This window comes from Carcharhinus amblyrhynchos, chromosome 24, assembly GCF_965287045.1.
Source record: "Carcharhinus amblyrhynchos chromosome 24, sCarAmb.v2.hapA, whole genome shotgun sequence".
Taxonomy (NCBI): Eukaryota; Metazoa; Chordata; class Chondrichthyes; order Carcharhiniformes; family Carcharhinidae; genus Carcharhinus; species Carcharhinus amblyrhynchos.
This window is the reverse complement of record NC_137347.1, coordinates 24,934,496-24,962,307: the sequence shown is the minus strand read 5'-3', so window position 1 is coordinate 24,962,307 and position 27,812 is coordinate 24,934,496. Positions and strand designations below refer to the sequence as shown.

The 27,812-nt window shown below is 39.7% G+C and overlaps 1 protein-coding gene across 2 annotated transcripts in view; it reads right to left on the bottom strand.

Moving 5' to 3' along the window:
* Positions 1-27,812, bottom strand: part of maco1b (macoilin 1b) — a 104,206-nt gene that overhangs the window by 13,901 nt on the left and 62,493 nt on the right. For both annotated transcript variants that reach the window (XM_080211117.1, XM_080211115.1), the window contains 3 exons: positions 23,696-23,819; positions 21,181-21,359; positions 16,564-17,071 (listed from right to left, as the gene is read on the bottom strand). In XM_080211117.1, the coding sequence (XP_080067243.1) occupies positions 16,564-17,071; positions 21,181-21,359; positions 23,696-23,819 (811 nt within the window). The remainder of the gene's footprint in view (positions 1-16,563; positions 17,072-21,180; positions 21,360-23,695; positions 23,820-27,812) is intronic.

Sequence of the window (27,812 nt, the reverse complement as noted above, 5' to 3'; positions counted from 1 at the left end):
CCCCCTTTATCTTGAGGCCTGTGCCCCTTAGTCCTACTGTCCTTTCTGAGCGGGAAGAGTCTCTCCACCTCTGTCCTATCCATCCCATTCATCATCTTATAGTCTCAATGAGATCTCCCCTCATTCTTCTAAACTCTAACGAGTACAAGCCTAGTTTATTCAGCCTCTCCTCATAGCTCAACCCCCTCAACTCCGGAATCAGCCTAGTAAACTTCCTCTGCACTCCCTCCAAGGCCAAAATATCCTTGCGTAAGTGCGGCGACCAAAACTGCACACAGTACTCCAGCTGCGGCCTCACCAATGCCCTATACAGCCGCAGCAAGACCTCCCTACTTTTATATTCAATCCCCCTTGCTATGAAGGCCAGCATCCCATTCGCCTTCCTGACCACCTGCTGCACCTGCAGGCTGGGTTTTTGCAACTCATGCACAAGGACCCCGAGGTCCCTCTGCACCGTCGCCTGCTGCAGTTTTTCACCACATAAGTAATAGTCCTTCCTACCATAGTGGACCACCTCGCACTTGCCAACATTAAATTCCATTTGCCAGTTCCTGGCCCATTTGCCCAGCCTATCTAGATCCTTCTGCAGACTCTCCACACCCTCCGCGCAATTTGCCGTTCCACCAATCTTGGTGCCATCAGCAAATTTCGACACCATACACTTGGTTCCCTCCTCCAGATCATCTATATAAATGGTAAAGCAAGTCATTCTCCCAGTTTGTGACAATAAAACTGATCTTCGCTCTTGTAAACTCTGAAAAACTTAGAAATAGTCAATCCTTAGACTTTAAAGATAAATGAGGGAAGCACGTAGAGACATACAAGGTAATCAGAGGATTATTTCTAATTGAAACTTGATACAGACTGAAACCAGTTCAATGTAATGATGAAAAAGATTGGGTGGGAAGCAGCAAGTGATCTAAGCAAGGATGAGCTAGCTGGATTAACGTCCTTCCTTATTTGTACTCTAGATTTATTTTGTAAGCTTGCATTCTAAGAAAAATGGTTCATGACATAACATCCCTAGTGTTCTAAATTAGTACATCCTCCCTCATCTGAGCAACGCTGCATGAAGGAAGCAAGACAGAGAATAAGACAAATATAGTAAAAATACTTCAGATTTAGAAATAAAGCTTGCATATGGAAGTAGCAGCAACCTGCCAGGCAAAATTGCCATGGACTACAGTATGATATGAAAAGGCTAGGATAAAGTAGCAGCAAATCCTATTTAATATAGGAATGGTGAGGTAATTCATTTTAGGAAGAAAATGAAGATTTGAAATATTCTTTAAATAGTTAATATTTTATTGCAGAGCAAAGCAATCTTAGTATGCAAATACTTTAAAACTTAGAAGAGGGTGCACAGGTTGAAAAAAGCCATTGAATTTGGCAGATGGGAATTATAAATCAAGAGGAATGAATGATGGCTATTACTACAACAAAATGCATTTAATGTGTACTTTTTGTGATGGAAGTCAATGGTTTTAAACTTGTATTTCTATTCAAGATAGACCCTAACTAAAAATGGAAACCCAAAAGAGAAACAAGGGAAACTAGACCTCTTGTTCCCAAGGCGACAAAAAAAACAAACTGCAATTAGAAACCAACACTTCAAGGGAAATTGAACTTGGCTGAAAGCAAATAAAAAGGCACAGGTCAATCCAAGCAGGGAAGTAGTAATCGAGTCCAGGGGCACAGTACAGGCAAGTTGAAGATGATGGGGCTAGATCCAGAACCTGAAAATAAGTTGCTACAGTTATTTCTGTTATATGAAGATAACATGGGTGGATCTACAACATCCAATCTGAATTGGAGGAGATTCTGCAGATTGTATGAATGATGGAGCAGGCTCGAGGGGCTGAATTGCCTGCTCCTGGTTTTTATACTGTCACTGAAATGCTCTACCAAGGAAGCCGGCACCAACGTCCTAAAAACTCTGAAAGGTGTGTGCCACTTTTGGTGAAGAGTGTGTTAGTTAGTGCCCATAGAACTTAGGACGTTTGTGCGCTGCTATTGGCCAGGAATCAGACAAGCTCCAAGGGGAGCTGAAATTTTTTGTGAGGAATAAAGAGTTTAGAAGGATTTTTTTTGTGGCTGAGATTGATGAAATGCACAGAATGGACTGCTGCACCAATTCATAAAATCTGTCTTAGTTGTATCTGTCATTTAATGCACAATTGATAATTCATAATCAGCTGCTGATGTGCCTGTGAATTCATGTTTAATTCTCATTGATTCTGGATTTGAGTGTATGGGGAGATATAGTACTAAGATAAAATACTAAGATAGTATTTAGTGTTTGCTTTAACTCTTGTATAGTAAAAATTCTTAGTTTTAAGCTATGGAATTTTGCAATTATTTTAGTAAGTAACAGATTTCAGATTTGTCTCTACTGAGATTGTAACATTTTAGCACAAGTTTAAAGGAGTTTGAGCACGAGGAAAATTGATTCCATGCTGTACAGAATTAGGAGGCGTGATCAAACATTGCCTCCATATCAGCCCAATTGCCACCAACACCCTCAACTCAAATCTTTTTGATCGCAAACTCGATTGTTCCAAAGAATCCCAGAACAACCACCTATCCATAAACACCATGGCTTCCAAAAATTGTGCTGTCTGTATTCTAAGTTGCATTTTGTTTACGTGGCTCCCAGTTCCTCCATCACCACAAATTTAAAGGTTTAACCCTTGTTTAAATTCCTCCAGGGCATCCCTTCCCATTTTGATAACCCTCTCCAGTGTTAGCACCGATCACTGCCAAGCACCACCACCATTCCACCCACCAAGAGCAGCACTCCTCCTCTGACTGGCAATTTGCATGTTTCCATGTTTCCACACACACTTCACCCTTCTATTGGCAGCAGTGCCTTCAATTTTAAAGTCCCACGTTCTGGAATTCCCTCTTAAGCTGCAATGCCGCTCCAGTTTCTATCTAGAGCCAACACTTTGGACAACCTTTCATTTCATCATTTTCTTTGGTTTCAAAGTTTATCTGTACATATGTGCAGATTACTCTAGGCAAACACAAGCTATTGTTATTAATAGACTCAATACACCTCAGAAATCTATTTGATATATTTTATCTTGCATAAACAAAATGTCATATTTTCATTTACTGAGGACAGCTACTTAGTGATCTAGGGAGATAGTAACTACTGATTATCATACAGACACTGAGGTATGGGCAATGTATCCTAGACTGCCTCACTGACGAGGATCTTGGTTGGAGTAAGCCGCCCACTAAATTTCTTTCAACAGTTACAAAACTGATTACTAACAAGATAGTTAAGGATAGGGAAGGCAAATTGGCCCAAATTGCCAAATCTGTCAGAAAGATCTTAAAGTTTGTAAATCTTTATAAGATGACAGCTTGGATACACATGTTCTAGGCTACAATGTCCAACATTGTCCAGTAGCCAACACCCATAATTTCAGGATTTGGCACTGGAGATCAGCCTCATGACTTTCTAGGCTGCTTCATGTATTTGAATATTTCCTTTGCTCACTAATTCAGAGTTTTTAGGACGTTGGTGCCGGCTTCCTTGGTAGAGCATTTCAGTGACAGTATAAAAACCAGGAGCAGGCAATTCAGCCCCTCGAGCCTGCTCCATCATTCATACAATCGTAGTTGATCCTGTCTCGGCCTCAATTCCACTTTACTGCCTGTTCTCCATAACCCTTCAATCCATTACTAATTAAAAATCTGTCCATCACCTCCTTAAATTTACTCAAAGTCCTAGCATCCAGCGCACTTAGATAGTGAATTCCACAGAATCATAACCCTTTGAGAAGTAATTCCTCCTCAGCTGTTTTAAATCTGCTACCTCTTATCCTAAAACTATGACCTCTCATTCTAGATTGCCCCCATGAAGAAACATCCTCTCTACAACAAGAACAGAAAAATACCGGAAAATTCAGGACTGACAGCATCTGAGGAGAAAATAGAGCCAATATTTCGAGTCTAGATGACCTTCATCAGAGCTTTGTCCGAGAGCTCTGACAAACAGTCATCTAAATTCGAAGTGTTAGCTCTATTCTCTATTCATGGATGCTGTTGAACCTGAGATTTTCCAGCATTTTTCTGTCTTTGAATCAGGTTACAACATCCACAGTATTTTGCGTACATCCTCTCTACATTGACCCTATCATCCCCTGTGGCATCTTATAGACACCGAGTCCCAAGGTATCAAATTATTTTCATTTTCCACCATGATTCAAAATATGAGAATTTAATTGTAACTTTCTAACAACTTGTGCTTTTAGACAAACCCTGCTGTCTAACCTCCCTGAAGACAGTACTCATCTTTTCGTAAATATACATAACTAAGCAATCGTAAAAAGGTACCAGCCAAGCATAAGTCATTTATAGAATCAGTTAAGTATACCTGCATAAACTCTTAACCATTTGAACAAATAGAAACATTTTACACATCACAAACATCAGTGCAGGAATTGGTCTCCTTCCACAGACGTTTATCATCCCAGCACCCAATTGCTTTCTCAGCGATTTGAGATTTTGCCCCTTCTGCCCCTCGGTATGAAGTGCTTCCTGGCATCAGTCCTCATGTTCCTAGAGTCACAGATGAACTTGAAACAAAACCTTTTCTACTATTCAGTATGGGAGAATCTAGAACTAGGGGTCACTATTTCAAAATAAGGATGGAAATGAGGATTTTTTTTGTTTCCTTTCTTGAGGGTTGAGACTTGGGAAGTCTTTTCCTGAAAAGGTGATTGAGACAGAGTTCTTGAATATCTTTAAAGCAGACGTAGATAGATTCTTTATAAGCAAATGGGTAGGATGCTAGCAAGGGTGGGCAGAAATGTGAAGTCAAGATTAAAATCAGATCTGCCATGATTGTACTGAATGGCAGAGTGAACTCGATGGATTAAGTCCCCTACTCCTGCTCCTAATTTGCATACTTGTACAAAGAAAAACTTGCATTTATATAGTATTCCATGTTGTTAGGAAAACAAAGGTGATTTTAAAGGGATCTTTATTTGTATTGATAAATATTAGAAATTAAGTTTATTTATTAATTTCACAAGTAGACATTAATACTGCAATAAAGTTACTGTGAAAATCCCCTGGTCGCCACATTCTGGCATCTGTTCAGATATACTGAGTGAGAATTTAGCATAGCCAGTGCACCTAACCAGCACATCTTTTGGACTGTGGAAGGGAACTCACGCAGATATGGGGAGAACAAAGTGGGTTTGATTTAATGTTTCTCTGTAAGGAAGAGTAAAACTTAGTTAGATTCATGTTGGTCAAAGGCATTTGTATATGTAGGTTTGGTTCTTTTCCAATTGTGTTTTGGGGGGTGGGGATGGTGGTGATGGTGTGAAAGATAAACAGAGAGAGGCTGGCAGAAGTGGCAGTTGTTGCTTAGTAACTGAGGGCCTTGAGTTTTTTTTTGCTGAATTAGTTTGAAGTTGAAGAAAGACACCGAAGAGTGAAAATATCTCAGCTCTGCCAGGAGAGGCTGGACAGTACAGGGGAGCTGTAGAGAGGCAGACTTCCCAAAGAACCATATATGGTCGAGTAAACTATGGAATCAGGACTGAAAGAATGTCTCAAGACTGGTTAAAAGAACAGAGAACAAGATACTGTTCAGATGAGAATTCAAGGGAAAGCAGAAAGTGTTGAGAGAGAGTCAGTTGCAGTAACCAGAGCTAAAGTGGGAAAGCAGACTTCAGAGGGAAATCAAGTGTTTGATGTCATTTTTAAGAGAGTCTGGGAATCAATAGTTGAAGCAATTGTGAATAGTTTGTACAACAGTAGAGACAAAGAAATTCTGAAGGGAAAATGCTGGAAGCTTTGTTAAAAGCGAAGCAGATGATTTGTTTAAGAGAGTCATTTGGAAACCTGGACTGGATGTTGGACTGCAAACCTTTGGAAAGCACTGTCGTGAAAGACGATCTTGAAGTTTTTTTTTGAAGTGGAGAAAACTGTCACATGACAATCATCTGGGGGGATTTTGAGGAGAAATCCATAGACATTGACTTGGATTCAGAGTGCAGACTGTATTTGACCCACAACCAATCCGTGCGCTTAAAGGGGCTGTGCATTACTGAGACCACTGTAGCTTTAGATATATGTAATCCACGTTAACCTTAAAATATGTGAATTTGTTAAGCTAGGGTGGAGTAAGGTAGTATTGTCGTGTAATCCAACCTTTCATATTTAATGCATTTTTTTCTTGTAATTAAGAGTCCTGTGATTCTGTTCCGCCATGTTGTATCAACAAAAGGTAGAAGTTAGTCTTTTGAGCCAAGGTTGCATTTTGGGATCTTCCTGTCCAGATTGTAACAACGTACTCAGGATATCCCAAAGTGCTTCACAGACAATTGTTTCGAAGAGTAGTCACTATTTTACAGATTGACTGCTGTGTCTATCTGTAAATAGCAAGGTTTCAAATAGCAAAAAAGGTAATGTTTTTGTGATGATGGTTGCAGGAAGTCGGAAGAAAGGCGAACTTAGCTGAATGCTGTGAAATCTTTTACATTTACTGAAGCCAAAACTTGTTTCTGCTTGTTCATCCACAAGACAGCACCTCTGATTATGCTACACTGTGCCGTATAGCTTACGTACTCAAGGAATTACAAATCACTACAAGTGAGTTGCCTCCTTTTAAGGGTGAAGAGCAAGTCCTTAGTACAATAGATCAATGTACTGTCCTTACTTCACATTAATGCTTTGTATCTCAGTACTCAAGGTGTGACCTGACCAGAGCACAATGTAGATTCAGACTTCATTGATGCTTGCAAGATGATTTATTCCACTTCATTCAAAATTGTGTAACTCGGTAACAAAATGAGTTGAATCCCAGGAGATATCCCTCCAAATTAGTGTTAAGTGGATGTTCCACATGAATGCATCTCTATATAAATCAATATATAGGCGGTCTATGTTTAATACTGATTTGCATGCCAAATGATTCAAAGAATCATTATGGTGTGGACAGAGGCCATTCAGTCCATTGTATCTGCACCAGTTCTTTGAAGGGGCAAAATGATTAAATGCCATTCTCCTACCCTTTTCCCAAAGCCTCACACATTGTTTCTGTTCAAATAATCATCTAATGCCCTCAAGAATACCTTGATTGAACCTGCCTCCACTACACTTCCATGAAGTGCATTCCAGACCAGAACCACTTGCTGTGTGAAAAAGTTTCTCATATTTAATTTGTTTCTTTTGAAACCACAATAAAGCAGTCAAAGTTTTTGTTTATTCTTTCATGGGATGTGGACATTGCTGGCTGGAGGCCAGCATTTATTGCTCATCCCTAATTGTCCTTGAGGGGGCATTTGAGTCAACCACATTGCTGTAGATTTGGAATCACACGTAGGCTGGACCAGGTAATGATGGCAGATTTTCTTCACTATAGGGCATTAGTGAACCATGGGTTTTTATGACAATCAATAATGGTTTCATGGTGGCGGGATTCAAACCTTGGTCCCCAGAGCATTCCCCTGGGTTGCTGAATTACTAGTCCAGTGACAATCTCTCCCCAAAGGGCCACTTCCTCCCCAAAGATTAAGTCTTTATTCAATTTGTCCACACACTGCATAATGTCTTGATCTGGCAAAAAGGCTTTGCTCAAAAAATGTCAGGTATTAGGTCCAGAAAATCTCTAATCTTTCTGCTTTGTGCCATTTCTGGACACATGACAGTCCTCCAGGTCATCATTGCAGACAAACATTTTTGTTGCTGTTATGCTGTAGTGCAAAATGCCAGAGCATCTCTACGGTCTTGGCTGCAGTGGCTCAGGAAACTTGCAGGCGAGAGGATGGACATTCATTGGACTCTGCAAGATCAGCAGCCTCTTCGGCTGAAGAACGCACTACACCTATGATGGCATAATCTGTTAATTCCATTATGCAAGTACTTTTCCACCTTAGTTTCCATGGCGCACTCTGCTGAAATTTTCATGTTGGAGCGAAAAGTTCTGTCATTGAGTTGGTTGGCCCCATCCTGCATGTCCCCAATGTTTTGTCATGACATTTGAAACCTAGTGGGATGGAAGCAGCTGGATTGGCACTTCTGTCACCATCTTCTGTGCCTCTTCAGCATGAAGATTGCCTTTACTAAAGTTGGATTGTAGTCCTGTTTGTTAGCAATAGCCTCAATAGCTTGAGAGATCAGCTATTGTCAGTAATGGGTTGTCAAGTTACTAACCAACCCCTAATCCAATGGCTGGAGCTTAGCAGGGGTGTTGAATGGTAAGAACGTCAACGGGACACCCTCGAGGCCAGTGATGTTGAGGTACCTGTGACAGTTATATGTAATGACAACAATCTTCTTTTTCTTTTGTTATACTTCGCCCACTTTTCTGATCCACACCTCAAAAATCCAGGGGATCATGTCAGCCTTGTACTGTGTGGGTAGTGTCTTGACATTCATGAAGCAATGGGGCTTCTTAGACTTTCCTATCGCAGCTTTTCTTGTCATTCATGTTAAAGACGACCATAGCAGCATGCATTCCTTGCACTACATTCCATTAGTACGTATGCACCTTTAAACAGCGATAACAGGTTGGTTTCATCCACAATACCAGGACTGAGGAGACCTGAATTTGATTAGACTTGATGCTTCTCTTATTCATGAAACCAAATCATAGAATCCCTGCAGTGCAGACGGCAGCCATTTGGCCCATCAACTCTGCGCTGATCACACTCCAAGCCAGCCCTATTCCCGTAAGCCCTCATATTTACCTTGCTAATCTCCCTGACACTAAGGTTAATTGAGCATGGCCAATCAACCTAACCTGCACATCTTTGGATGTGGAGCTTACACGGTCCATTTCTCTTAATTCAAATTCATCATTAGAACTACAATTAAATATAAAATAAAAAATGCTGGAAATATTTAGCAGGGTGAGTCAGCAACAAAGGAGAAAAAAAAGTCAACCAAGTCAATGATGAAACGATCCAAAACACAAATTAGAACAACATAAACTAAACATGAATTAACAGGCAAATGATACTTCAAATAAGGTGGCAAATTTCACTTTAAATGTCAATACAACAAAGATACACCTAACACAACTACAAACATTTGCATCACTCCTTGCACAAATGTGACACTGCAGAGGAACAATTCCACAAATATTTTCTTTATTCGTGCAGGGTAAATCAAGAGTTCTATCCAACAACTGCTTCACCTTTCCATTTCAAAGGCACTATAATCTTCACCATGCACACTTCTACAAACTTTTCCTGTGGGTTACAACAGTCCTGGTACTGCAGTTTTCTAGTTTTCATTCTCAATCAACCAATAATACAGTTTGCATACTGCTAGAAAAGGAAACATGGGCTCTTGGAGACAAACAGAATAAGATTTGCTTATTTTCCTCAATAATTCTGTCTTTCTCCTTCTATCTTATTTGCTTTCTCCTTGTGACTGCACTGAGAATCTTCACCCGCCAGCTTCTTTGCTTGTAGCTCTCCTCTGTGCCCACCAGCCACTCAGCTTCTTTCTTAACCTTCTTCCTGTCGGTACAGCTTTCAGGTCCATAGAGGCCAGCTCACATGGACCAGCATTTCTTATTATTCAAGAAAATTACAAAGGATCCCTTTGCAACTGATTCAAACTCTTAAAAGTCGATTCAAACATTCTTAAAGCCAATTACAGATTGCACAGACATTTTAAAGGATTACAAAATGTCTTTACAGCTTCAGGGTCAAAGATTGGCATACCTAGCTACTTCTAAACCCTGTACTAAAAAATGTTTTTATCTTCCAAATGCAACACATGTATGTATTTTGTTTCAACTTTATATGTTTGCAAATTTTGTCTATGCCTTTCTACTCCTTTGGCTTGGATGGCTGTTTCCTCTCCCAAAGCTTAGTTCCACCTGCAAATTTGACAAAGTTGTATAACATTTTTAATGTAGACTGTTTACTTATATGTAGAGTAGCAATAGTACAGGTTCCAGCATTAACGTACAATGTACCCACTAAGATTAACGGGTTTTCTCTTTTAGCAAGCTTTTAAATTTTATCAATCAGTTGCTGTAGCCTATCACGCGAAGCTTAATCAAAGATTTTCTGGAAGTCTAGAAGCCGATTCCTGCTGCTGACCAGAAATGCGCCAGCAACATTTGAACACCCACTCTTGGTCCCCACTATAGCTGCCAGTACGTGTAATTGTTCCCAATGCCTTTCTGGTCAGTGGCAGGATGGAATTTTCATCTAACACCTGAACAATTACCTTGATGGAGACAGATTAATCAGAAACTGAATCACAGAATAGTAACAGCACAGGAAGATAAATCATGTTTGCTCTACGTAAAAGCTACTTAGCTAATCCCATTTCCCCATCTTCTCTTCTTAGCCCTACAGTCTTTTTTGCTTCAGGTAATTATTCAATTTCTACTGAAAGCCACATTTGAATCTATCTCCAACACATTCTCAGGCAGTGCATTCCAAATCCTAACCACTCGCTGCATCAAAAGATTTTCTTCCCCTCACCCCAGTTCCTTTCCCAATCCCCCCAGTTCTTGATCCTTCTGTCCTTCTCCCAACCTACTCTGCCTAAACCCTGTTATTTTTGAACAGAAACATTTTGTATATGACATTCTTTAGAATACAAAGAAAAAATTTCCTTACTCAACAGGTTAGCCTTGGTTTAGAAGGCCTAGCTCAGTTCACTGGGACTTTGTACCAGATGGTTTGGAAACTGAAACCCGTTCACTCTAACCAGCCTCCATCCTTTCGTATTTCCCATACTATTTCAAATGACACTCACCCAGTACCCAGCATGGGCAGGAGTCATGCAAAGATAAAGTCTTGTGTAGCTCTCACTCACACAAAATTGATTGTGACACAAAAAATAAGCCATTCATGAAACCCAAACTTTTAAATCTCAAGTGGTTAATCAATTATAAAACCAAATCCACGCTATTCAATAGCCTCAAAAAACAGCTAATCCTTCAATAGCCTCTTTAAACTATCAAACTATGATCTTCGAAGCCCCTGCTGAGATCAATTTTGAAACTCAGCTAAACATTCATTTTGACAATAACAACCCTTGGCAAATGTCAAAACATTCTATTGAAATAGTGGAACAAGTGGCCGTTTTTTCTAACATACACCACGTGGTCTGTCAAAGTAGTCCAGCAGATGATATACCTGACTCTCAAAAAACCCAAGTGTAGTTTTCACCCCCAAAAGTAATCTGACACTTGGTTACTCACACCCATTCATTTCTGTCTGAAAAAGGCACCTAGTGGCTTTGAAAGAGAAATGGCTGCATCTACAGAGGAATTACCCAGTCCCATGCCCAACCCCCACTTCACTCAAGTGAAACACCAAGGAACATTACAGAATCCATGATAAATAAACCAAAACATTGTTTAATGCTATTTCTCCAGTGTTCTAAGGTTTTGTGCAGGGAGCTGCTACACAGCCCAGTTAATAGATAATGAAACTAATTCCAGTTATGTTTTGAATCCTATTAGATAATCATATTTTTTCTTAGAATGTTTTACTTGAAATACCTTTTTGTATCAAATTTTAAAAAAATACAATCTTTTCTCATTGAAAGTCAGGAATCCAGTTTACTGGAATTTATGTATCTTCATCATTTACTGGATCAACAGAAGCATGCTTTACAGAGGGAACTGTTGATAAATAATAGCTAGACAAGAAAAAAGAACGTGCAGTTAATTCAGGACTGCATAAACCTAAAATTATTCAACCTGAACATTATTGTAAGCTGTGTCAAATCAACATCTTAACCAACGGCTTAAACACATGCAAGAAGTGCTCCTGATATAGCTTTCCAATATCTACTTGGGAAATCACTTCCTTAAAAGATTCAGTCAGGGATGATCTCATCTTTCTGAAAACACAAGGTAAATTAGCTATGCAAAATGCAACACAGCTTAGCTCTTTTGAAAAGCCAGTACCCAAATATACCACCTGATTCTACATATTTTTGAAAAAACCTCACAAACACTCACATGCACCAATCACAGTTTATGAACTGTTTATCATTTGGCTAACTCCTTTCTTAAGAACTTTGGGAAATTTTATTCATTTTATACAGGAAATTTTTAACCTCTTCAAATCGCCAATTACTTGTACTCTCTCACGCCTACACTATTGCATTTGGGACGTGCTTCCCCTTTACTACTGTTGTTCGTTACTTTGCCACTTTGCCTGGTTACTTCACGTAAATTTTAATTTTGAAAAGTTTACATCAAATACCCAAAGTCTTAGAAAGCCCAAGGATGAACAGATACTGAAATTTTACATGGCTGGCAATCCATTTCCTTTGTAATTCTTCATTTTATATGGTTCATCTGAGACAGGCATGATTATGAAGAGTAGCCAGTTAATTCCAAACTCAAAAGTATTGGGTAAATTTTCAACAGTAATGGTCAGTAGCTTTAAACTCAATTTTTAATCTCCAAGCATAAATAAATAATAAAGAAAAAAACGATTGCATTTCATCATCCACTAGTTAGGAGTTACTTATACATAATTAAACAAACCTTTAAAAAGTTTTTAAAACACCTGTTTCAAAGGTAGAAATCTAATGCATTTTAACAAGCAGCAGTGTTTTACACTTCCTAAAATATCTTGTTACATCATTCTTGTGACATAGTTTATCTCAGAAACTATCTGCAACCTGCTCTTTTCTTGATCTGTTCAAAAAGAAACCATGAGTCAATTGCCCTAAACTCTGACTAATTTCTTTCTTGTAATGCATTGGCACACTATGGACAATAAAGAAGCTGGCAAGCACTTCTTTAACAGTACCAAAATATAATCCCCAAAAACAAAGCCCGCAGAACATAAATTTTAAACTCGAGAGACAGAGTAGCCATAAAATATGAAATTGCTCAACAGATCCCCTGGCACCAGACCTTCAAAGATCTCTGCACCAATATCAGCTTACGAGCCGTTGAAACTATTTCAACAAACCTGTTGGGAGCTTTTTGAGGATGTTACGGAAGCATTGAGGAAGGAGAAGCAGTGCATGTGATGCATTTGGATTTTCAGAAAGCTTTTGATAAGGTCCTACACAAGTTAGGAAACAAAATTAGAGCACATGGGATTGCGGGTAATATACTTATAGAGATTGAGAATTGTTGAGAGAAAACAAAGCAGGAATAAACAGACCATTCTCAGGATGACAAGCTATTACTAGTGGGATACCGCAAGAGCTGTGCTGGGGCCACAGCTGTTCATAATCTATATGAATTATTTGGATATGGGGACCAAATGTAATACTTTTAAATTTGCTGATAACAAACCAAGTACGAATGCAAGATGCGAGGAGAATGCAAGATGAGGAGGATACGAGGAGCTTTAAGGGGATTTGGACGGGCCATGCAAGTGGGCAATACATGGCAGATGGAATATAATGTGTTAAGTATCAATAAACAGAAAGACAAGAGTATATCTTAAATGGAGAGGGGTTGGGAAGTACTGACATGCAAAGGAATCTGACTGTCCACGTTTAAAAGCTAGCATGCTTGGTATCAATGCGTGCTATTCTGGTTGGCGGTTGGTGACTAGTGGAGTGCCGCAGGGATCAGTGCTGGGGCCTCAACTATTTACCATTTATATAGATGATCTGGAGGAGGGGGCTGAGTGTAGGGTGACGAAATTTGCTGATGACACAAAGATGAGTGGAAAAGCAAATTGCGTGGAGGGTATGGAAAGTCTGCAGAGGGATCTGGATAGGCTGAGTGAGTGGGCGAGGACCTGGCAGATGGAGTATAATGTTAACAAGTGTGAGGCTATCCACTTTGGCAAAAATAATAGGAGGGATTATTATTTTAAAGGCAAAAAGCTGCAGCATGCTACGGTGAAGAGGGACCTGGGATTCCTTGTACACAAGTCACAAAAACCCAGTCTGCAAGTGCAGCAGGTGATCAAGAAGGCAAATGGAATAGAATGTAAAAGTAGGGAGGTCTTGCTGCAACTGTACAGGGTACTGGTGAGGCCACAGCTGGAGTAGTGCGTGCAGTTTTGGTCGCCGCACTTGCAGAAGGATATATTGGCCTTGGAGTGCAGAGGAGGCTCACTAGGCTGATACCGGAGATGAGGGGGTTGGACTATGAAGAGAGACTAAATAGACTGGGTCTGTACTCGGAGTTTAGAAGGATGAGGGGGATCTTATAGAGACATATAAGATAATGAAGGGGATGGATAGGGTAGAGGTAGAGAGATTCTTCCCGCTTAGAAAGGATAGCAGGACTAGAGGACACAGCCTCAAGATAAGGGGGAAGGGGCAGTTTAGATTGGAGTTGAGGAGGAACTTCTTCACTCAAAGGGTGGTGAATCTCTGGAATTCTCTGCCCGTTGAAGTGGTGGAGGCTCCCTCGCTAGATATAATTAAGTCACGGGTAGATAGGTTTCTGATAGACAGGGGAATTAAGGGTTATGGGGAGAAAGCGGGAAAGTGGAACTGATCCACTTCAGATCAGCCATGATCTTATTGAATGGCAGGGCAGGCTCGAAGGGCTAGATGGCCTACTCCTGCTCCTATTTCTTATGTTCTTATGTTCATGCAGTTGCCGCAAGCAATTAAGAAGGCAAATGTATGTTGGCCTTCATCACAATGGTATTTGAATACAGGAGTAAAGATATTTTGCTGCAATTATACAGAAACTTGGTGAGATTACACCTGGAGTATCTTAGAGTTTTGGTCTCCCTTTCTGGTGGTATGATGGCACAGTCGTTAGCACTGCTGCCCTAGTGCCATGAAGCTGGGTTAGATTCCAGCCTTTGGTAACGGTCTGTGTGGAGCCTGCATGTTCTCCCAGTGTCTGTGTGGGTTTCCTCCGGCTGCTCTGATTTCTTCCCACAATCCAAAGCATAGGTTAGGTGGATTCGCTATGCTGAATTGCCCCTTAGTGTGTAAATTGCTCTCAAAATGTACATGTTAGGGGGATTAGTGCAATACATGCATGGGGTTACAGGGATGGGGCACAGGTGGACTTGGGTAAGATGTCCTATCAGAGAGTCAATGCAGACTCTATGGGCCAAATGGCTTCTTTCTGTCTCAGTGCAGAAGGAAAGAGAGAGAACATGCGAGAGAGAGCAAGCAAATGAGAGCATGTAAAAGAGGTTCACTAGACTAAACCCTGGAATGACAGGATTGTCTTCAGAGAAGACACTGAGGAAATTGGGTTGATATTCTATAGCGCTTCAAAGAATGAGAAGCTGATCTCATTGAAACTTAAAAAGTTCTTACAGGATGCAAAAAGGTAGATGCAGATCGGTAGTTTCTCCTGAGTGGTGAGTCTGGAATCAGAGGACACAGTCAAAATAAGGGGCAGTCCATTTAGGACACAGATGAAGAGAAATTTCTTCACTCAAGAGGGTAGAGAATCTTTGGAATTCTGGACGCCAGAGGTCTGTGGAAGTTCAATCATTGACAAAAATTGACTTGATTTCAAGGGATATGGATATAGCAAGGGAAAATGTTGTTGAGACAGATGATTAACTAATTGAATGGCAGAGCAGGCTTGATGGGCTAAATGGCCTACTCCTGTTTCTACGTTCACACAACAACCATTTTTCTGATTTCACACCATGCAGCTATTTCAAATTAAGAGGCAAATACTAAAAAAATTCACTTGCTCTGGGATCAACACAAAAATGGATGTCCCCTCTCCATTTATATTGCCCATATTAAAACAAAGCAGATGACAGACACAATTTTACACTAACAACTTTTAAGGTAATAAAACATTCCCAGGCACTTTACAGGAGCATTATAAATCAAAATAAGACACACATACGGAGCTTTTAGGTAAGATGACTAAAAACTTGTTCAGAGAAGCAACTTTTCAAAGGACTGTGTCCTAAAGGAAGAAAGTGAGGTGGAGAGGCAGAGGGCTACTGGGAGGGAAATCCAGAGTGCAAGGCTGAGGCAACCAAAGGCACAACCACCAGTAGTGACGTGATTAAAATTTGAGATGTTTCAAATGTGTAGATATCTCAGAGGGTTGTAGGCCTGAGGAGATTACAGGGATAAGTAGCATCAAAAATGTCAAATTATTCGTAATTGTGAAAATGGTTATTAGCTCAAAACTGTCTTTTGCTAAAGGGAACTAGACCCAGAAAAAATACAGCTGGTTTTGACCAGTTTACACAATAGCTTCTCACCAAGATGCTTCCGCAATGATGAAAATACTGTCAAAGTACTTGAATCATATCCATTACAACTAAAATATGCATAATGACCAGAGGCTTACATTTAACAAAACATGTTCAAGATTTAGCTCAAAGTTACACAGCAACGAAACGAGTTCTTGAAACAGTACACAACTCTTTTATAATAGACACTGACTAAAAATGGCAACAAAACCACTCCGTCAATTGATGGCTGATGTCAAAAGTTTAAATGTAAAATTCTTTTGCTCACCCTGGTTAGAAATGGATTTATTTTGAGTTACTTCACAGCAAAACTCGGGTAATTCTCTCAGCTTATATACAACTGTACGTGGCACAACTGTTCCCTGGATAGGACTTGTTTTTTCTCAGTCACGCAAGACAAAGAAAAAACAGCTTTATAAATATTGTAAAAATACAATACCTTAATAATGTGTCTGGCTTGCTGAGCTGATTGTTAGGTATACAGTTTTCCATTATTTCCTTGTGCGTACTCATGCTCTTGCTAGAGCATTTTTGCTTCTTTTCATTCTTAGCGGATGATGATGACGAAGGGATGCTGCCATTGGACGTGCAGTGACTTCTGGGTGAAGAATTGATCCCCCCAGTAGCGTTCTTGTAATTCTTTGAAGCAGCTGTAAATGAGTCTTCTTTTAATAGGTTTTCTGTGCTCCCTACAAGCTCATTATTCAATCTTTTAGTGATATGATTTTCCATGTACTCAATTTCCTGTATTTTTGAGTCTACTGGCTGTAAAATATTATTGTTAATCCCAAGGTTCGGTTTTTTGGCATCTTTGTCCTTCTCTTTCCCTTTTTCTTTGTATTCTAGTTCTGGTAAAGCTGTTGTCAATTTTCGACTTGCTGGAATTCCTCCATTGTGTTGCGGGAGCTGTGTAGAATCCATATCTGTGATTCCTTTGGCTGTAGCAGCTGGGATAAAATGGAAAAATAGTTACTGTACAGACGGTAGAATACAAGACCTGAACTTTTAATGCAATACATGAAGAATTATGCACTTTTAATCCAGCTGTCTTAAGAAAACCTTTAAAAAGGTACGCATGAAGCAAAATACAAGCAGGACTATAACAGATATCAAACATACCTTCATAAATTAAGGGGATTTACTTTTCATTATTCTTAGCAATATACTTTTAAAAGCATGATCAGATTAAAAGGTAAGCAATTACTCTTTAGAAGTACAAAAGCAAAAATATTATAGATGCTAGAAATCTGAAATAAGGATGGAAAATGCATCCTCAGAACCATCAACCTGTAATGTTAACTGTTCCTTTTTGCCAGACCTAAGTATTTTGTGCAATTAAAATTAAGTGGTACTTCTGTAACATTTGAACAAGGTCATCACGTAGAAGAGCCTGAACCCGGCATCTCACCCTAATGTAGTTGGTTACCTGAAGAATTTATTTTAAATAAAGGTCAACACTTTGAATAAATAGTCAAAAGTATTCTCCATTTCCCACCCCAAAATCCTGTATTTTGCTGATTTATACTCTATCAGTCTCTGTTTAATGTCTTATCCAAAAGACAACAACCTCAAAACTGCTGAAATGCCAGCCTTAGATGTCCAAGTCAGAAGCTGGGGCTTGACTCTATAATCTTTTGGCTCGGAGGCAAAAATGGCACCATTAACTCATGATGTGGAGATGCCAATGTTGGACTGGGGTAAACACAGTAAGAGGTCTCACAACACCAGGTTAAAGTCCAACAGGTTTATTTGGTAGTAAATGCCACTAGCTGTCAGAGCACTGCTCCTTCGTCAGGTGAGTGGGGAGTTCTGATCACAAACAGGGCACATAAAGGCACACACAGTTTACAGAATACTGATCAGAATGTGAGTCTTGATTAGCTGTAAAGACTCACATTCTAATCAGTATTCTGTAAACTGTGTGCGCCTTTATATGCTCTGTTTGTGATCAGAACTCCCCACTCACCTGACAAAGGAGCAGTGCTCCGAAAGCTAGAGGCGTTTACACTACCAAATAAATCTGTTGGACATTAATCTGGTGTTATGAGACTTCTTACTGCGTATGACATTAACTCACTCAGTTAATGTTCTGGGGACCCAGGTTTGAATCCCACCACAGCAGATGGTGGAAACTAAATCCAGATTTTTTAAAAATTGAAATTACAAATCTACTGATGACATGAAACCAATGTTGACTGCCGGCAAAAACCCATCTTGTTCGCTACTGTCCTTACCTGGTCTGGCCTATATGTGACTCCAGAGTCAGAGCAATGTGGTTGACTCTCAACTATCCTCTGAAATGGCCCAGCAAGCCACTCAGTTCAAAGGCAACTAGGGATGGGCAACCAATGCTGGCCAGACATTTTATTAACCCATGTTAATAAAAAAATCAAGGTTAGAAACATAAGGACAAGAGTAGATCATTCAGCATCCGGTCTAAGCAATTAGATTGTAATGATCTGCATCTAAGCTCCATTCAGCCATTTTTGCTCCAGACTGTTTGATACCTTTAACCATCAAAAGGTATCTATACTTCTATCCTCAAAAGCACTAATCTCCATAACTTTTTGGGAAAAGTTCCCAATTTCTAACATCCTGGGTGTGCAAAATTAGTAGACGATCTTGATCCTGAATGGATTGCGCTAGTTCTAACTGAGCCCTCTTCTTCTAGACTTCCCCACAAAAGAAAATAATTTCTTTGTATCTATCCTTACAACTCTTTAATGTTTAAAGCATCATCTCAATCAAATCATCTTTCCATATTCTATACTCAAGGGAATAACGAGCCAAATTTATGCAACCCACCCTCATTATTTAAAGCCCCCCAACAATGGCATCATTCTGGTGAATCTGTACTGTAATCCTCATACACAGAGCACACGGTTGGAAGTCAATTCTCCAACATTTGCTTATAAATGGGTTTAACAGTTTGCTTCCAGAGGAAAGGAATTCCAAGCCATCCTTGATTCCATTACTGTAAAATATGGGTTGATTCCAGTTTGGGTCACTGTCTGTGCGCAGTTTGCACATTTTCTTCCTGTCTTCATGGGTTTCTTCTGGATGCTCCAGTTTCCTCCCACAGTCCAGAAATGTGCAAGGTTAGGTGGATTGGCCATGCTAAATTGCCTCTTAATATCAGCAGGACCAGCTAGGGTAAATGCATGGGGTTATGACAATAGGGCCTGGGTGGAATTATGGTCAGTGCAGACTCAATGGGCCAAATGGCTTCCTTCTGCATGTATGATTCTATGAATGCTCTTATGAATAGCAGAATGGTACTTTCAACATTGTTGATAAAACTCTGCAACCATACATTAAGTTAAATAGATATGACTGACAAAAATAAATATAAATATATTATATAAATATAAATAAACATAATCACTCGTTTATGCCCAATCCAAACAAATCTCACAGAACATTACTTCTTGTATTAAGATAACTGGTGGCACAGTAACAGTTTAATACTCAAATCTACTGACTGCAGTTTCCTCACAAATGAGCACATCACAGGGTGCTCTAAATGCTCAGCTAAAGATAGTATCAAAATGAGCAATGCACAAACCTCAAGCAACTGAGAAACAGCTCCTGGTTTAGTGGTCTTCACAAATAAATAGCTGGAATTATCAAAATCCTAGGGATTTATTGTTCCAGTCTCAATACTGAGGAGAAAACTCTTTCAATAAATATTTCAAGCCTTCATAATAAAAGATTTGGAAACTTTTGGATGGTTCTCTTCAAAGGTAAGTATCATTTGGAGGTGACGTGACACTTCAAACCACTAAATTGTGTTAGCAAACCATGTCTTCAACATTCTGAGAAGGATCATAAATACACAAACGTACGCAGAAAACAGAAGCAAAAGTAGGCCATTCATTATCATGGTTGATCATTAAATTCAATACCCCAAGAATTGTATCCAATCCCTTCTTGAAGTCACACAACATTTTGGCCTTAACTACTTTCTGTGAATTCCATAGATTCACCACTTTCTGGGTGAAGAAATTTCTCCTCTAAAATGTTTATCTCTTATCCTCAAATGATGGCCCTTGGTTCTGGACTCTCCCATTATGAGGGACATTCTTTCTGAATCTACCTGTCTAATCCTGTTCCAATTTTAAGTTTCTGAGACATTCCCTCTCACTCTTCTAAACTCCAATGAATATAATTCCAACCAACTTGGTCTTTCCTCATATGACAGCCCTGCCATTGCCTGGTAAACTTTTGCTGCATTCCCCTTATAGTAAGAGCATCCCTTCTCAGACAAGGTCACCAAAACTGCGCACAATACTCCAGGCATAGCCTCACCAAAGCTCTATAATAACAGTAAAACATCCCTATTGCTACACTCCAATCCTCTCACTATGAAGGCCAACATACCACTTGCCTGCTGTACCTCCATGCTTTCTTTCAGTGACTGATGTGCAAGGACATCAAGGTCTCTCTCAGGATCCACCTTACTCAATTTGCACTTATTCAAATAATAATCTGCCTTCCTATTATTGCCAAAATGGACAACCTCATTTATCAACATTTTATTGCATCTACCATGCATATGCCCACTCATTCAGCCTGTCCAAACATACGGTGGAATGGATTAATAATCCAGAAACCTAGGGTAACACTCTGGGGACTCAGGTTCAAAACCCAACACGGCAGATGGTGAAGTCTGAATTCAATAATCAAAAAAATCTGGAATTAAAGGACTAATGACAAACATGAACTCATTGCCAATTGTTGTAAAAACTCATCTGGTTCACTAATGTCCTTTAGGAAGGAAATCTGCTACTCTTACCTGGTCTGGCTTACATGTGACTCCAGACCCACAGAAATGTGGTTGATTTTTAAAATGTCTTCAGGGATAGGCAATAAACGTTGGCCCAGCCAGTGATATCCACTTCCCATGTACTAATAAAAACTATAGCTAGTGGTGGAACAAGGAATCTTCATATTTGACCTCTCACCGATCATCAAGCTTTATTACTTGCATCCTGGTGCAAAACATGCACTATTCCAAAGAGTGGTAGTTTTAGGCACAACCTAAATTAATTCTTACCTTCTTCGGCTTCCCTCTCTTGCCTCTGTAGCATCTGTTGCTCTGGCGGTAAGGCCTGCTGTAGGAGCTGCATGTAGAATTCATTCTCCTTCTGGACTTCCTTTTGCTTTCTTAATCGCATTTTATAGCTTACATAACTTTTGAAGCCAAATCCCAGTGTCACCACAGGATAGCCAATGCTTTAGTTATGAAAGGGAGAAAATCAAGAGTCACTTTTAATAGGCATCTTAAACTACGGTTACCAAGCAACTAAAAATCCAACTTTTAAAAGCCAAATTAGGGAAAACAATTTGCACTGGCAGTGTAAATTAAACTTCCATGACTCTTTTCAAATGAGAAAATTTTAAAAAAGTATTCATTAAAACCAAAACTTCATATATAAATTACACCTCTAACTTAATTGGAAATGTTGCTTTTCTCCAATCGCCGAAACATAATTGGATAAAAAACCTTGGATCCTAGGAGGTTTTTCTGCAATTATCCCATTTCTTCTTTAACTGCTCACTATCTAAATGTGCCAAACTTTTGTTGGGCTTTAGATCCATGCCCTCATGAGCCATCAGTCATTCTCACATGTACTCTCTTGTATAACTCAATAGATTGCGATAAAAAGGGAAACATGCCCAATTTTTGCTTCTCCAGTCTGAAGATATGGAAGTCAATAGCAATGCCCTGACAATGAAAGGTGAACATGAACTTTATTTGAATTTATGGCTCACCACAGTATTGCACTGCACATTTATTCATTAATATGAGTTTTATAACATGAACTTTAACTTTTGAACAAACAAATTAATGATAAATTAAGGCACAGCATCAGAAATTTGAATAGCTCTGAAACAATTATACTTATGTAAAAACTAAAGTAGAGAAATTATATTTATCACCACTCAATTCCTACAAACTATAACATTACGAAATTACAAAAGATAGTGACTTAGGCAGCTAGTCTACATTCACCAAAACAAAAGTAGAATACTGCAGATGCTGGAAATCTAAAATAAAAACATTGCTGGAAAATGTCAGCAGGTCTGGCAGCATCTGTGGAGAAAGAAATAGTTAATGTTTCGAGTCTGTGTTACTCTTCTTCAGAGTTGAAGACAGAAATGTGATGGACTTGATACTGTTTAAGAGTGGAGTGAAGTAGGTGGAGCAAAATAGGTGGTCAGTGACAGGTGTGCACAGAAAGATTGCACAAAGACGCTTAGGGCACGACACAACTTTTAACGAGCACCTCCTATAGTCCTTAACACTGCCATCAATACTTGTTTTGCGTTCCAAACATCTCTTTGCAATCCCTTCCAGCTCATACCCATCACTGACCTACTTTGCTCCACACCCTATTCAACAGTATAAAATTCATCACATTTCTCCCTCTCTAGCTCTAAAGAGTTGCAGACTTGAAAAATTAACTCCTGTTTCTCTCACCACAAATGCTGCCAGTCTTGCTGAGTTTACCCAGCACTTTGTTTTTATTGTAGTCTAAATTCACCCTAACTCTCTTCAAACCTTTGAAGACAGACAAGGGACAAATGCATTAAGGCAATAAACAAATTCTCTACGACAGTCATTTGGTCCACAAAACCCAATTCGACCACATTCAGTAAGCTGTATCATGGACTCTGTCACACTTGATACTCTTGTAGAATAAAGATATTTTCAAGTCTTCAACAGTTACAAAAGAGAGAAACTCAAGTACTGCCCATCCTCAAATTGCCATTATTTAACCCTTACTGTACCCACCCCTCCCCAGAATTTTATCCTCAGTCTTGATCTCAATTCAATTTCTAACCACATATTTACCCATCTACATGTTGATGCAGTTAATCAACACAATGTTACTTTTGTTTGCATGCCATTCTATTTAGGCATTACACTACTCATAACCATTTCCGAAATTATATCAAAATAGGACTTAGAATTGTTTCCTTTGTGGTAATAATTGGCAGTGGCAAAAATTGTATTTCAAGTCATGTGGAAATGTACAGTACTCTTTCACAGTTCTCACTAGTGTTTTAATCATCCCAGTTATCCAAATAAATTGGTTCTCATGTCATTTGGGACAATATAAATACAATATAATATGTTGCACAGTGCACTAATAAGGAGACACATTGGTTTAAAAAGCCTACATGCGTAAATCAGATGTGGAACTACAAATTAATCAAAATGGTTGGAACAGATATCTGTTTAAGGGTGTAATGCAGATGTTTAGATATCACAAGTGGCAAATCCAAGCTTAAGCTGTGAAAGGTGTCAGAATCTGAAAAGATGGACCTACTTCAGAATCTCTCAGACAGTAAGTTATTCTGTATAATATCTTAAAACTTCTATTTTGTAGCTTTCAGTTTTGGAGACAGTAATGAATGACAACAAATCAAAGATTCGTTACACAAGGATATTACACTCACTTTACCGTTTGGTAAATAGATCCTGAAAAGACAATTATATTCATAAATAATGAATTTGTATAGAGCTGTACAAATAAAATGTCAAGAAAACAGAAGTAACTTACCAGTGTGCAGCAAAAGGGCGACACAGGTCTACATGAAAATTTTTTAAATCTTTAAATCTGATTGCTGCTTCTATATAAACAAATAATATCCATAGTGATACCGTTGGTAAACACACTCCTCTTTCTGAAAAAGATAAAAAGATTATTCCTATAATTGAAATTTTTAGATGAGATAACACTCCAACAACACATTTAAAATGGCGCTGCCTTTCTCATGAAAAGCTGAAAGATAGATGTCATTTTCTTGCATCACACACTAGCTACACATGCTGATACAAGTTTGTCAAATGTCTCTTGCCAAAGATAAGGCTTCTCAAACTGCTGCACTCTACAATGATTTTCATTAGCTGCAAAAACAGCAACAAATTTAAATTTGGATCTAAAAACTCAGAAATTGGGTCATCACAAAGGAATCAAGTCAGCTTTCCATTTACTAAGGTGAACTGTTTATTACTGCAAATTTCACTAACCTCAGATTCCCAAGGTGTCATTCACACTCTAGCAATTGAAAAGTAGCAAGTGACATTGCAATGCAAAAGTGAGGTAAAGAAGCAATTCATTTCTCCCCCACCATCTTTCTCCATTATAGGCCACTGACAGGTAGATTCTTAAAATCAAATATGGGGAATGGATAATACAATGGATTAACATATAGTCAACGCAGGTCCAGGATTTGGCTTCTGATAGAGAAGTCTTCCCTCTTTGAAACCCAACCCGATCCCAATTGAATTTAACAACTAGTCATCCACTAGAAATAAACATACACATGTAGAGGAGGCTGTAAAGGTTTCTGGTATAGGGAAATACGAGTATTAGTATGAGCTAGGAATTATCCCTATTTTTTAATTTCACGCATTTGCGAATGAAAGTATTGAAAACTGCTTAAAATAAATTAATTGGATCCCTCAGCAAGGGAGCTGTGCCATTTACAAGCCAAGAGCTTGTCTTTTATTTTTCTCTCCTTTCAGTAAGCTTGAACCCAACTTGTAAATTAAATGGTGAGTTTTCCATAGGGAACTATCCATCATAATTCTTCATCATTGTGGCATTTTTGAAGCAACACGCAGACTGGAGAATATTAAAATCCCTTTCATATGGCAAGAGACACCCAAAACTATATCAGATTCAAACTATGTACTCAATTAGCAGAGATTTCCTCTGCAGTAACATTCATACATTTTTGTTAACATTATGTCATGAATATTCTTAGCATTCTATATACTAGCTAGAGCTGGGCAGATCATTTAATAAGCTGAAAAAAGACCCACACGTCAATCAGGGAATGGGTTGGAAAGAAAAAATTCAGGCTAGTAGATTTTTATTCATTGCATTTTAACACTGCATTTGGCTGAAGGTAAGAACACATTTTATCAGTTGAGTCAAGTAGTTGCCTCAGATGGTGAAGACAAATAGAAAATTATTACTTTATAAGATAATACAATTCACCCTCAAAATACCTGCCTTTCATCCTTCACCCTTATATATAACATACTGAGCTGAAGATCCAAACTCTTAAATCATCCATTTAAATCTTTTAGTAGCAAGAACTGATTCAGTTTCTATTATTTAAGGACATAATTTTGATGCCTCATAGGTTAGACTCACGGTGAATCGAATTTTAAAATAGGACTTGCAAAGCCATGAAATTAGCATAGGCAACACACATAATAAATTGGCCAAACTACTGGACGTTAACCAGGACAATGAAATATCAGCTACTGTCCCACCTCACTCTGTAGCATTTAGAACATAGAAAAACTACAGCACAAACAGGCCCTTCGGCCCACAGGTTGCACCAATCATATCCCTACTTACTAGGCTTACCTATAACCCTCAATCCTATTAAATCACATGTACTCATCCAGAAGTCTCTAAAAGACCCTATAGAATTTGCCTCCACCACCACTGACGGCAGCCGATTCCACTCACCCACCAGTGAAAAACTTACCCCTGACATCTCCTCTGTACCTACTCCCCAGCACCTTAAATCTGCGTCCTCTCAAAGAACAAAAACAGCCCGGGAAACAGGCCCTTCGGCCCAACGAGCCTGCGCCGCCATCGTAACACAACCAGTCCCCCCCTCTACCCATGACCCTTATCTAATGTTTTATGGCCATCCACATTGAGGGAAACTAATTCAGGGACAATTTATTACTGCCAATCAGCCTAATAGCACATCTTTGGGGTGTGGGAGGAAACCGGAGCACCCGGAGAAAACCCACGCAAGCACGGGGAGAATGTGCAAACTCCCACAGACACCAGCCCAAATCCATGTGTCTGCACAGCAATCAGTGATAGTCACTGAGCTGTCGTCTTGCCCAGTATCTGGTCCAGTTTAAGCACGCACTAACGACATGAAGCACTAGGCCAATCTCGAACAACCAAGAGCAGCCCAAGTACGACCCATCGCGTGTATGCCCCTCGTTGGACACAAGGTGGACCGACTTAAAACCTGTGAATGAAAAAGAGAAAAAAAGACATCATTATTGTACCATATCCATTTACCTTACCAGGAACACCCCAATGCTAATGACCCTTATTTAAAACAATCTCCTATATCCACCCATCTCCAACCCACTCATGTGCCCGTCTAAGTTACTCTTAAACAACTCTAGTGTGTTTGCCTCCACCACCTTACTTGGCAGAGCATTCCATACCCCCACTACCCTGTGTGAAAAACCTCCCTCCTCACCTTCAGCCCATGGCCCCTTGTCCTGTGTGTCTCTATCATAGGAAATAGCTTACCTTTGTTTACTCTATCTATACCCTTCATAATCTTATATACCTCTATTAGATCCCAACCATTTCAGCCCTGGGAAAAAACATCTGAGAATCCACCTGATCTATACCTCTCAACATCTTATACACCTCTATCAGGTCACCTCTCATCCTTCATCTCTCCAAGGAGAAAAGACTGAGCTCCCTCAACCTATCCTCATAAGTCATACCACCCAATCCAGGCAACATCCTTGTAAATCTCCTCTGCACCCTTTCAATAGCTTCCACATCCCTCCTGTAATGAGGCGACCAGAACTGAGCACAGTACTCCAAGTGAGGTCTGACTAGAGTCTTATAAAGCTGCAGCATTATCTCCCGACTCCTAAACTCAATCCCTCGATTGATGAAGGCCAGTACACCATACGCCTTCTTAACCATGTCCTCTACCTGCGAGGCTGATTTAAGAGTCCTATGGACCCAGACCCCAAGGTCCTTCTGATCCTCTACACTGCTAAGAGTTTTCCCCTCATACTATACTCTTTCATCCCATTTGACCTGCCAAGCTGGACCACTACACATTTATCCGGGTTGAAGTCCATCTGCCACTTCTCCACCCATTCTTGTATCCTATCTATGTTACGCTGCAACCTCTGACATCCCTGCAAACTATCCACAACACCATTCGTGTCATTGGCAAACTTACCAACCTATTCCTCCACTTCCTCATCCAGGTCATTTATGAAAATTACAAACAGCAAGGGTCCCAGAACAGATCCCTGGGGCACTCCACTGGTGACCGACCTCCATGCAGAAAAAGACCCGTCTACAAACACACTCTGCCTTCTGTGGGCAAGCCAGTTCTGGATCCACAAGGCAACAGCCCCTTGGATCCCATGTCCTCTCACTTTCTCAAGAAGTCTCGCATGGGGGACCTTATCGAACGCCTTGCTGAAGTCCATATAAACCAAACCTACCGCTCTTCCTTCATCAATGTGTTTAGTCACATTTTCAAAGAACTCAACCAGACTCGTAAGGCACGGTCTGCCTTCGACAAAGCCATGCTGACTACTTTTGAGCATACTAAACTTCTCTAAATGTTCATAAATCCTGTCCCTCAGGATCTTCTCCATCAACTTACCAACCACTGAGGTTAGACTCACCAGTCAGTAATTTCCTGGGCTATCCCTATTCCCTTTCTTGAATATAGGGACCACATCTGCAATTCTCCAATCCTCCGGAACCTCTCCTGTCTCCATCGATAACGCAAAGATCATTGCCAGAGGCTCTGCAATCTCTTCCCTCGCCTCCCACAGTAACCTGGGGTACATCCCATCCGGTCCCGGCAACTTATCTATCTTGATGCTATTTAAAATTTCCAACGCCTCCTCTTTCTTAATGT